At 37.5% G+C, this 12,275-nt stretch overlaps 2 protein-coding genes across 2 annotated transcripts; both read right to left on the minus strand.

Annotated features, from left to right (window-relative positions):
• Window positions 1-505: 505 nt before the first annotated feature.
• On the minus strand, window positions 506-6,044 carry LOC147390063 (Sucrase/ferredoxin-like family protein). The gene is made up of 5 exons (XM_086459583.1): window positions 5,549-6,044; window positions 3,827-3,912; window positions 3,427-3,732; window positions 3,166-3,249; window positions 506-1,171 (listed from the first exon to the last, which is right to left on the minus strand). Exons 1-5 carry the CDS (start codon window positions 5,915-5,917, stop codon window positions 721-723), a joined length of 1,296 nt encoding a protein of 431 aa, XP_086315709.1. The 5' UTR covers window positions 5,918-6,044; the 3' UTR covers window positions 506-720.
• Window positions 6,045-6,634: 590 nt separating this feature from the next.
• On the minus strand, window positions 6,635-12,275 carry LOC147390064 (WEB family protein At5g55860-like). The gene is given in 4 exon segments (XM_086459581.1): window positions 6,635-6,832; window positions 6,834-8,518; window positions 10,378-10,601; window positions 11,521-12,275. Coding segments are annotated over 3 exon segments (1,965 nt in total). The 5' UTR covers window positions 10,555-10,601; window positions 11,521-12,275; the 3' UTR covers window positions 6,635-6,729.

Here is a 12,275-nt window from a genome sequence, read left to right on the forward strand (position 1 = left end):
GTCACATTCACTGGCGGTGTGATCAGTCAGATTGGCATCATCATCCTACGATTTCAGCCCGTCTTTAACTTTATCAGCCGGCTAATCAACTGCCTCCAACATCCACGGCCTCCGCCTCCCCAAGCTATTACTTTTGAGAGAGTAATTGATGCCTTAGAAGATCGGCTCCTAGATTAATTTCTCCTGTAAATATATATATGTTGTACTACACTCAAAACTGCTGTTCTTGATCAGTTGAGGCACCCCTTTTGGGTATATATATGGTTGGAGTGCCAGTTGATTACAGATAATTTTCTCTCAGCCCATCACAATGGAAAGCCATAATTCATGTATATGCATGCATGCATGTCTAGTGCTGCTCTATATTTCTCATTAGAATTCCAAACATTATGAATCAGAAGAATCTCATTTTCTTTCTCTGTCTCCTTGAGACTCGGACATGGCATCCCAACTAGAGATAATAAAACTTATGTATTTGTTTCTAAGCATTGGGTTTAAAAGTCTACTACAATTAATGGGACAAAAAAATTATCATTTGGTTCATCCTATTTAGATTCCTTCAATAGATAACTTAAAATTACAGAGAAAACTCAATTCACACATCCAAAATACATGATCTTACATGTATCCAAAAGACAAAAAAAAAAAAAAAGGGGGGAGAAACATAACAAAAATTCTAACACTTTAAAGTGTGAAAACTATGTCTAGATTTTGGATTTTTCATCTCAACTGCTTGTAGGAGCTATAAGCAACAGCAACTGAGATGGCAGCCCCAACAACAGCCAGAGCAGCATATGTATCCTCACGTTCCCAGCTCTCAAACCATGTTGGCATTGCGCATACCTTGCGTGAAGAAGCCCCTTTGCCACTACCAGTTCGAGAGATTTGTTTGTCATTGCTCTTCTTCTCTGTGGCCACCTTCGCCTCCTTTTTATCGACAACATGATTCTTTTCTATACTCTCTGGTAAGTTCTGGCAACAAGTGGAGTTCCCATTGCCCTGACAACAGCCTGCAACTTCAACCTGAGTTCCATTTCCAGTGGGAACCATCTCATTCTCATAGATTTGAATGGATTCTTTTGTGCTGTTCTCCACATCAGTTTTGCAACATGGTTGAAGTCTTAATTCCCGGGCTTTCTTCTGGTCTTCTTCTGATAAACCCATCTGACCCCTGATATATTGGATCCAAGGTTCACTCAAAATGCACATATATAAATTTGATCACATGGATTAAAATTAATATCCAACATAAATATACAAGAGATTTAAAAGGCTTTAAATCTATGCCTATTAAAAAAAGAGGCTTCAAATCTAAGTTCATAGATGCAATTTATGACTGCCTCAATTTTTTTATTTTTTTTATGGGTAAGTTAGACATGAACCCACGACCTCAAAGTTGCCTTGCAATGTGTCAGACCAACTGAGCTATGGGCCTAAATTGTACTCTAAAAATACTAACAGGTTGGGTTCTCACTAAGAAATCATGCGAGACAAAAGAATCCAACAACTCCCTAACCCAAAGATGCTTCACCCATCCATCCTCGAGTAATTAGTAAAGTAACAGGGAATGTAATTTACATTTACAACTCCTGTATATGATAGCACGCCATGCGTCTCAGGGCGGTTGGTGGTGGTACCAAGTGAAAAACAATATCTTTTGCTTAGCCGTGTAATTTGGGGTGTTGACAAAACAACCTCTTAGCTTGTTGAAGTCTGCAATTGAGCAGATAAACTGGAGAAAGAAACAATGCAAGAAAAAAAAATAGTAATCCACCAAACACCTATGAAAGTGTTAAGCATTAGCCATGTGATTATCCTGAAGTGTCATGCCAAAAGGGGATTGGCCAACCATGCTAACCAATTACTCCCACTCCAAAATCGAAATAGATCAAGTATCAACTTTTTTTTTTTATAATTTAAATTACTTTCTCTGCCCTGGTTATGGACCTGCCATTGGTCATAACTCATAGATTGGACCAATGGACTCATGCACTCATTTTTATCATATGAATTTGTAGTCCTTTTTTCTGATAGAACCAAAGGAAAAACTACGATGAGTCTAACACAATAAAACCTCTGTTGGTTTGAAACAGCAGGCCTCTCCATGCCATACGCTCCACGCAAGACGTAAGTTGAGCTTAAAAAAGATGGCATAAAGTGTCTAAGGAAGTGTTTTCAAGATCCTTCTAACATTAAAAATAATCTAGGGTAAATCTCAGGTGTATACAAGGTCCCAGAGGTGTTAATCTTAGGATTTCTTTGAGATCCAAATGATAAACTAAGAGAAGACCTCAGGAGTGTATGAAAAAGTGAGCAAGCTCAAGTGATATCTGTTTCTTGAAGTGAGCACTACAAATTTCGTTTTGAATAAAGAACACACTTTAGGTAGGTCTCTTGACCTCCTTCCTTTGTTTTCCATTTTTCTGTTGATAAAATCTTTGCTCTATCCAACAATGATAATAATGAACACTATAGCACAATATAAGATAAGGTATTACATGTATCATTTGGTCAAGATTTGCATCTATAATCCAAATGGCAAGTCTGCTTTCAAGTGTAAGCTTTTATGAGCAAAGCAGACTTTCATATCGGGGAAAGAACATCAAGAATAGTTCGCTCTGTGCTCACCGCGTATGTTGATCCATTGCTCATTTTCTTATAATATTTGGTCGAAATTCCTTGGTCTCTTCGGTTTGAATTGGGTTCCTCCTCGTAAGTTCTCCTCGTTGTTAGTAGAATGGACTAGTAACGTTTTCCACTCCAGAAAAAGGATTCTTTGGGCTTTGCTCCCCTCAGCTATCGCTTGGGGGATCTGGAACGAAAGAAATAACAGAGTGTTCAAGAATCAGAGTAGCAGTTCTCATGCAGGTTTTTTGGAGATCTTGGGTTTGTTATACCTTTGGTCAAAGCAGCATATAGAGTTTGCGGGGACTACATTTGATGATTTTGTGTTTAGATGGCACTCATTTTGTAATTACTAATGTTGTTTTTCGTTTCTTTATTGTTCTTATTTGAGGCTTTCTCGGCCTCTTTGTTTCTTATTTCCCCTTTATGATCAATATATTATACTTTTCAACAAAAAAAAAAAAGAACATCAAGAAAAGTAAACATACACAAAACTTATAGGCAGCAACAGGAAGAATTGATTCAAGAGAGCAAATGTACCTCCAAAGTCGGTCTATAATATCTCCTTTCCCAATATGCTGCTCGAGCAAAATAGGCACATCATCGGGGGTAACATAGCCATACCTATGAAAAACAACCAAACAATGACTCTATTATCAATACATTTGAAAGAAGAGTTTAGGCCAGGACAACAACTTAACTATTTGCAAAACTGAGAATGCAGCTCACAAGATGAAAGGAAATTTTTTTTTTGAATAATGCAAATCAGCAAACAGTAATTTTACCACCCTCCCCTCTTACCAATGACCTGTCACTTCTCCATCGCAATTTCGACTAAATATGATCACATTTCCAGCATAGTTGTGTCCCCCAATGTGTGAGCAGGGGCTAACAGACACTTTACCTTGGAGACCTCGCACATCTATCTCTTCTTTTATTCTTGTAACCAAAGGGGGTCCACAAACACCGCATCGGCGATCCCGGCTCCCATGAGAACACACAAAAATGTATGAACCTGTTAGTGTTTCGAGTGTTCCAGGCAGCCATTCACTATCCTTTACTAGCACTTCTTCAACAAATGTATCAATATCAAAATGTGTAAGTCGCCTGCAGTTTTGACCAGGATTAGATTGATTAGATGAGAAACGGTGAAAAGTTTGAGAGAGATCTTAAACAGAAATCAAATCAAACTAATGATAACCTGTATCTAATCATGTCTGGAAAGATTAATACATCCCCATTTGATGTTTCAGTCCCATCATGTCCCTCACATATGGTTAAACGGGTCTTCAAAGAAAAAGAGTAAAAAAAATAAATTAATACACGTTATCAAAAACAAAAAGGTATAAAAACAAACAGCACAATGAAATACATAATTAATTCAACTCTTACCAAGGAAATCTGTAGAAGAGGTTAGGTTTAGAGGAGAAAAAGATGGATGAAGAAAAGAAAGAGTTGAAGAAGAGAGGTTCAGCCACCATTACATATGGTTTGGTTCCCTCTTCTCCTCACATATATATTAAAATAATAAATGGTGAAATTACATGCACACCTTTAATAATTAGGGAATAAAAGGAAAATGACTATTCTAACCCTAATTTAATAATTAAAAGACTGCATTATAAAATAAGCTATCAACAAAAGAAAAAGAGCCTAGTTCCCAAAATGTACCTTAAATGACCTCTACATATCTAAGATATATAATACATTATCGTTCCAATTGATTAAACAACTTATTGGCTTATAAAATTACTCGTGGATAGTTTTTTCTTCCGTCAACTCACACAAATCGATACTAGCTAAGCAAAAAAAGAAAAATTATTCAACCTGAAGATGGTAGTTTATTAAATCATGCCCCCAAAGATAGAGTTTTGGTCCAACATTAACATGGTAGCTTTGTATACAAATATTTTCTAAGCTTTTAGTTTTTTTTTTTTTTTTTTTGATAGGTCTCCAAGCTATTAGTTTTAGGTTTATTTCCTTTAGCATGATAGGAGATAAATGATTCAAAGTAACTAGAAATAGGTTGGATAGAACAGTAGGAAAAATGACTTGCACAATAATTCAAATTAAGTGTCAAAAAAAATAATAATTCAAAGGGCCTACAACAAATAAGGCCATGTCTTGGAATAATTCGAGTTGGATCACCAATGGCCAAGAACTATGACTTGTAGAAGCTCTTCAGCTTCTATCGAAATATGGGGTACTACAAACTCAAAATCTAACAATAGCAATTGTCAGAGAATTATACCAACATAATAATTAACTTTCCTCTAAAACCCTCAAATGACAAAGCAAGAATTTCAAAATGCAAATTATTTTCCTACATGTTGCTCCTGTCTAATATAAGTTGCATCATTCGTTCTTCAAAACACAAAATCAACTTTTCTGATCACAAACGTCATAGAAATTTTTATTATTTTTGTTTTGGTGGGTAAGCTAGATTTGAACCTATGACCTCCTCAAGCAATAAAAAGGATAATTTCAATGTCATACAGCAGACCTTATGCTTATGCATGATTCCAACCCAAAACAGCTTTCCTAATCAGAACCCCAAAACCAATGGACAATCTACAAAAATACAAAAAAGGAAAACGGACATATTCACAGAAATATATTAATCAAAATGCATTCTTCCAAACCCTAACCCACATCACATTAACATCAAAACCCATAAAAAAAAATTAAGACTCCCTAAATACAGATCCTAGATTGCTAAAAAATCAGTAAAAATTCCATAATTCTCCCAAATCCAGAACTCCATTTCCGCCTATCATCACTTTCTTGCACCAAAACCCACAAATAATATTCAAAAATCTCTATAACCTGGATACCCATATCCTGGAAAACCGTTCCAAACCTCGAAAGATCAGGAACCCAGTTCAGAAAACTAATAAAGTAAAATAAGTATTAAAATGTGAACCTGTTTCTTCATCTCGGCCTTCCTTGCCAACAGAGCTGCAGAGAGAAGCCTTGGCAACCGATCGAACTCCGCTGCTTCGACATGTGGAGGCCAGACTTGGGGGTTCTTGTAGCAGAGGAAGACATGTCGATTGTAGATCTCCACTGTCCCGACAAGAGGGCTCTGTCGAAATTCACTGCGTAGGAACCCGAACTCTGCGTCGTTGTTGTTTTCGATCCCTGCATCACCTGAGAGTAACCCATCGTTTTGAAAGCTCCCTGAAGCGCTTCCAATCTGGTCCACTAGGTAGCTATCGTTGTTTGAGACTGTAATTGGAGATGAAGAAGTTGAGTTCATGAAGGAGAGAGAGTCGTCTCTGTTGCTAGCCATTAAAAGAGAGAGAGAGAGATCTGCTGAGGTTTTATTGTCTTCTTCCACTGAGGTTGGAACTTGAAATTCTACTTTTTTTTTTTTAAGTAGTCGCCTCAGTCAATCCTGTAACTTCCGCCACGTGTCATCCAAGGGGAGTTGTGAGTGCATGGTGATTTCATGATCAGAGAGAGAGAGAGAGAGATGTTAATATGAGCCTCCACAATTGGTCAACAAGGTGTAATTTTCATCATTTGGTTTTGGACCCCAATGGGTCAATGAGATGTAACTATCATCATTGGTTTTGGTTTTGGTTTCGGAGGGAGAGAGATAGAGAGAGAGAGAGAATGGGTCGACAAGATGCAATCATCATGTCATTTGTTTGAGATGGTTTTATTTTATGTCATCTATCAGTCGACTCAACCGAGTCAAACCGGAGTTCGTGGGTAGAAAAAACCAGTTTTTGGTGTTTTCTGTAAATTAATTACAGCGTTTCACAACAAAATGATTTTAAATCTCATCCCATATCAAGACGTATCGGACGACTCGTTCGATACGTCTTGGTAATCAATGTATCGGATGAGTCTGAGAAAACTCGTCCGAGAGAATTCAAAACGAATTTTAAAACCATGTTTCACGAGGTGTTTCTCGATAATGTTTGAAATATAAGACTTTCTTATTTCCTATCCTTAAAGAGAAGGGAAGAAAATAAAAGAAATTAATTCAGAAGAGATTACTAACTTATACACAACAACAAAGTCAACATCATGCTTTTCTTTCTCAAAATATTCAAATGTAACACAATCAGTAATTTGGTAACACTAAAATTACTATTAAATGGACTTCTCACCAGGGAGATAAGACTGATACCCGCTCTCAACCTTGTTCTTCTTCCTATGAAATATACAACTTAAATTGGGTAAAACCACCTTTTTTTGATCCATAACCTTTCTCCATCTTACGATTGCTGCTTATCTTCTTCTTCTGTGGTGGTAGGATCGTAGCATGGCGTGGGGATGACTCCGAACGCATTTCTGTCTCACCCAAAATTCGAGCAGCAGCTTCTGCTAACCTCTTTTGCTCTCTTTCACGCCATCTCCGAAGTTCTCCATCTATCGCCATCTTTGCTGCCTCTGCCATCATTGCCCTCTTTAAAGCATCCTCTGTTGCAGACTTCATCTCCTTGATTTCCTTCCAACTTGTCTCCAACTTCTTTTGTGCTTCATTTTCACTTGCCTTCACAGCTTCCACCTGAGCCATTGCTGAATCTACTTTCATTTCAGCTACTGCTTCTGCTTCGGATTCCCCCACTTTCCTGTTCAAGAGTTTGAATTCTTCTTCTGAGATTGCAATCTTGGCACCAGATTCTGATGTTGAAGAACGGGCAGCGTTTGTTCTTTCTGATAAATCCTTTATTTGCTTGAGGGCTTGGGCCTCGGCAGCCTTCGCTTCTTCAGCCTCTTTCAGGGCAACCTTCAGCTTCTTCTCTGCTTCTTCAAGGGCAATTCTAGTTACTTTGGCTTCTTTCTTCAACTGTTGTGCATTTTCATTCATCTGTTCTGCTTTCAGTCTTGCATTTTCAGATTCTAACGATAGCTGTTCAAGTTTAGCTATTACTTCATCAGAAGCACCACCTCTCGCTTTTGATTCTCCTGCAAGGGCCACCTCAAGCTCAGCCTTGCTTTTCCGGAGCTTGACATGAAGTTTCCCAGCAATGGATTCAGTTTCTGCTTCCTTCTCCTTCAATTCAGAATGTTCTTTCTTCACAATCTCCAACTCCAACGTAAGAGACTCCACCAAGCTCCGGAGGGAGCTTTCCTCTTCGGCAACTTTATGCAAAGCCTCTTTCGCTTCGTCAAGCTCTAAAGTCACACCTTTCACAGAATCCAGATCAGAAGCCCTAACATTTTCCATCTGCTTTTGCAAAACCCCATTCTCAGTAGCTGTTTCAGCCAGCTTGACCTCAAGATTCAATGTGAGTTCATGATCATAATCTCTCTTAAAAGATGCCAACGTCTTCTCTGCTTCTTTCAGAGTAGCAGCTCTAAAGGACTGCCGCTGAACATCTTTTTCGGATAGAATCTTTGTTTTCTCTTGCTGGGCTTGCACAGAGGAGAGCTTCAATTCAATAAGCAACTTCTCTGCAAAAGAAATTTCCTTTGAGACCTCACCAGCCCTCTCTGTGTTAACCTTGGCTGAGTGCTCAGCTTCTGCTGTTTGCTGGATCGCAGCGATTTTCGCTTCCATAGATGACTCAAAATCCTGTCGGATTTTTACAAGCTCCTGTTTTGAAGCATTGAGTTCAGAAATGGCCACTGTGTACTGTTCTCTTGCACTATCTAACTCATGTTTCCAAGCACCACAAGATTCGGTTCCACTGCCGAAGTTTGCTCCTTCAAGTTGCTTAAGCTGATTTTTTGTGGCTTCGGTTGCCTTAATTGCTGATTCCTTGGACTCGTTTATTGTTCTGAGCCTGTTGGTCAGCTCATCAACTGTTCTTTTAGCCTTTTCAAGCTCGGCAATTGCTTGAGTTTTGGTTGTTCCAGCATTCATCAACTGTTCCTTGAACTTTTTCTGCTCTTTTTGAACCAGGTGCAGCTGTGTCTCCTTGGCCAATACTCTCTGTGACAAAGAAATTAACAAATTGGTGGCAGAATTGTAATCACTGATTTTGAATAACTGATAAAAACTGCACAAAAATCATAGATCAATGAACTTTGCCCCTTTTACTTGATGGAAGGGGAATCGGTTTATCATATTTTAATTCATTGTTCATTTTCCCATAAAATTTGGTCAAATTTCCTCGATTTATTTCGTATTAATTGGGTCCTTCCTCGTAAGTTTTCTCATTGTTGGATGAGTAGACCAGTAATGTTTTTCACACCAGAAAACGTTACATGTGGACTATGCTTTCTTCGGCTATTGCTTGGAGGATTTGGATTGAGAGAAATAACAGGGTGTTCAATAACAAGATCAGAAGCTCTCATGCAGATTTTTTAAAGATCTTAGGCTTCTTATACCTATGGTCTAAGCAAAACATAGAGTTCGCGGAGATTTCTTTTGATGATTTTATTTTTAGATGGGACTCTTTATGTAACCAATGATATTGTTTGTTTCTTTTCCTTGTTGTTCTTTGTAAGGTTTTCTCAGCCTCCTTGTATTCTGTTTTCCTCTTTACAATAAATTATACTTATCAAAAAAAAAACTTTGATCTACAAAAGTAAACTATGTTATGGCTACCGCTGTCAAGGCTCCATGGTTCCGAAGAGCCAAGTTCGTCAAACCGAACTTATAGGATCTGTGGACTTGTCATCATATTTCACATAAATTATAAAAATTAAATACCTATATTTATATGATAAAATATTAATGCAATGCGATATTTTTTGCTATGTCATAAACCATAAACCTATGAGCAAGAGAATGCATATATCTAATGTTACATTTCCTATAATAATAAAAAAAAAATAACTGGAAAGATTAGAACACCCAGCCTATGACAAATTAAAACCAATAAATCTTGCTTAGGTGGGACAAAATTGTCCTCTTTGGGATGCGAAGAATATTTGAAACTACTCTCGAACCATTTCATGGACTCCAACCCAACTACCCATGATATGGTAAGAACGGAATGGAAGGGCAAAAAAATGATTCGATGCGCAGACGTGAAAGCTCTATCCCGTGTTATTCCATTGAAATGGTACTTTTAGGGAAGGTAAAAAGAAGGAAAAAGTTGCATCTTCCCTTGTTTTTTGATTGAATTTGATTGAAAAGTTGCAAAACACCGTCGTTCAGTCACTCCTTCCTGTGCGGAAGTCAGTCAGCTATTTTCTTCACTTCTGTGTGTGCCGTTGCTTGTTTGCTTGCAACGTAAATAATCACTCTTTCTCCTTTGCCAGGAAGTCAATCTGTTCTGTAGATTTGATCGTTATGAAAGGAAAAAAAATATTGGACGTGTACTAGAATCTGGTGTGTTGGAATTTGAAGATAGTCCCATTTACAAGAAGTCCATACAACACTAAGTTAAACGAGAGGGTACTTCGGAGCATCAAATTTTTGGCATACTAATAACTTTGTAGGGAGATCGATGAAGCCAGCTTAGAAATTTATGGCTACTACCAAGTACCAACTCTATGAAAATTCAGAGCTGCTGGACTTTCACGGGCATCTTTTCATAATTTTAGACATGAAGCATAAGAATTATAGACAACGTTATATGGAACTTCAAAAACTACACCCAGAATGTATCCGTTTAATGCCCTTGCCATATCTGGGTAAGATGGACCGTCATGAAAACTGGAGTTGGTATACACTCAGGAAACAATTATTATACTCCAAAAGAAGAATAAAGTATCCGTTTCGACCAAGGACCACACCAACACTATCTCCCCATTACAGAAAATGATACAGATTTCATTGATAAAAAAAAGTTTCAACCATTGTATAAATTCTCAAATCTAATTACAAACTAAGAATAATACCTCTGTAAGATGAGGTCTTGATATTTTAGTGCCAAGTTTCTCTCCTGAACCTGAGAAGGCTGCTTCGTCAAATAAGCTTACGGCAGCTTTGACAGACTCAAATGGTGCTCTGGTGTCTATCTCTCCCACCTCTGCCTTTGGTAAGTCCGTAGAATTTTGACGTTCTTTTTTGCTCATAGTTCTGTTCCTTTTTCTTTTTTCTTTTGTTACGTTGAAAAGTCCACCTGTTTATATGAATTGGAAAGAAAGATATAAGGCAACTAATCTGGATATAAAACACATGTAAAGCACATTACAATACATAGAAACTAATCTTCCACCTACATTATGGTGGGTGGCAGCAATTGTAGGGATAACAAAAACAAAAATGAGTGTACCCTTTTCATGTTACATGGACACTAATGTCATCCGATCTGGTAATAGCCACAAAAGGATATAGAATAAAGGAAATTTGATTGAGATGAAGATCTATTAACTCTTAGTGAGAGTGAGTGCGTCCGTGCAAGTTGAAGGCTCTATAATAAGGATTAAAGGGAAGTTAAAAATGACAATTTTCTAAACCCGTGCTACCTTTTCAATAAAAGAAGCACCAAACACAAAAACGAAATGGAGACTCATGAAATTCGGCTATCTCATGAAGAAAAGATTGTCTTTAATAACGATTTCAGGGCCATTAATTTAGTTCTTCCAAGTGGGGTACGTGTTTGCAATTTGAAAATGACATGGTTTTGGACTTTAGTTAGTTAATAAGATTTAGAGAGTGAATCAATGAAAAAAATGAACTCTAGAGTCCAAGTGGTCTAAAATAATTCCAACAAGATAAATTTCATCAAATTCAACTTCAGTAAAGATGTCCTAGTGAAAAAACTGATGGCCAAGCAAGAAACAACCCAAAAAATGCACCATTTTTCGAAATCTTGATTCTGTGATCTATAAGGACGCAGAGTTGAGTTGCCTATAGAAATGAAGTTGAGCTGTGGAAGTGAAGGTGTACTTATCTTCCAGAAGAATTGCATCTAAGCTTAGCCACCCATCAAAATCTTCAACAAAACACATTAACTATTACAGTACAGATAACCTAAAAACAAGGAAAGAAAGGAAATTAGTAAATTGAACAAAGGGACAAAGAACAAGAGAACATACCTGACCTGAGGATTCCTTAATCGAAAACCATAATCAAACCTTCATGTAAAAGAGGGGGAAAATAACGCCATAAACCCTCAAGTGTCATCAAAAGATAGAACCTCCAACAACAAATAATCTCTCTAAATTAACGATAATTTCGGTTCCGCCATTCCGACTCTCATCTTCATCCAATGAAAAAAAAAATCCTAGAAATATCTCATCCGAAATGACACAAAACCAAAATCTGGAAGAGAAGCTCCAAGTGCGTGGAAACTACAAAACCGCAAGCTGTTTTCCAGGAATGAGAAAAAAAAGGTTTTGAGGGATTGGCGGAGGATTAGAAAAGCTGTTTCTCATTTGTGAACACTTCGGCGAGAGTTAGAAATGACAGAGAGAAAGGTGGAAGAAAAGTTTTTCGCAAAATTCAAAATATGAATATTCTAAGAGAGAGGGAGGGAGATGTGCGTGCGCGCGCCACGACAGCTTTTCGCAAAATTCAAAATATGAATATTCTAAGAGGTCAAGTGGGAGATTTATACATACCCGTCTACGTTTTTTTTCCAAAATATCTCGTATATTTTTTAATTAAAAGTATACCACTTCACCTCTTTCTATACTCAAATATTATTAAAAATTGATGTAAATACCTTCATCTTCAACGATTGATCTTGTTGATTTTGTAGTTCACTCAGATTCTAAAGCCCAATGTGAAATTTCTGTTCAGTAAGAATCCCGCGATTTTTTGTGGAATGAATGAGACTTCCCATCTTAAA

The sequence above is a fragment of the Akebia trifoliata genome, chromosome 11, assembly GCF_017979445.1.
Source record: "Akebia trifoliata isolate Shusen 1 chromosome 11, ASM1797944v1, whole genome shotgun sequence".
NCBI classification, from domain to species: domain Eukaryota; kingdom Viridiplantae; phylum Streptophyta; class Magnoliopsida; order Ranunculales; family Lardizabalaceae; genus Akebia; species Akebia trifoliata.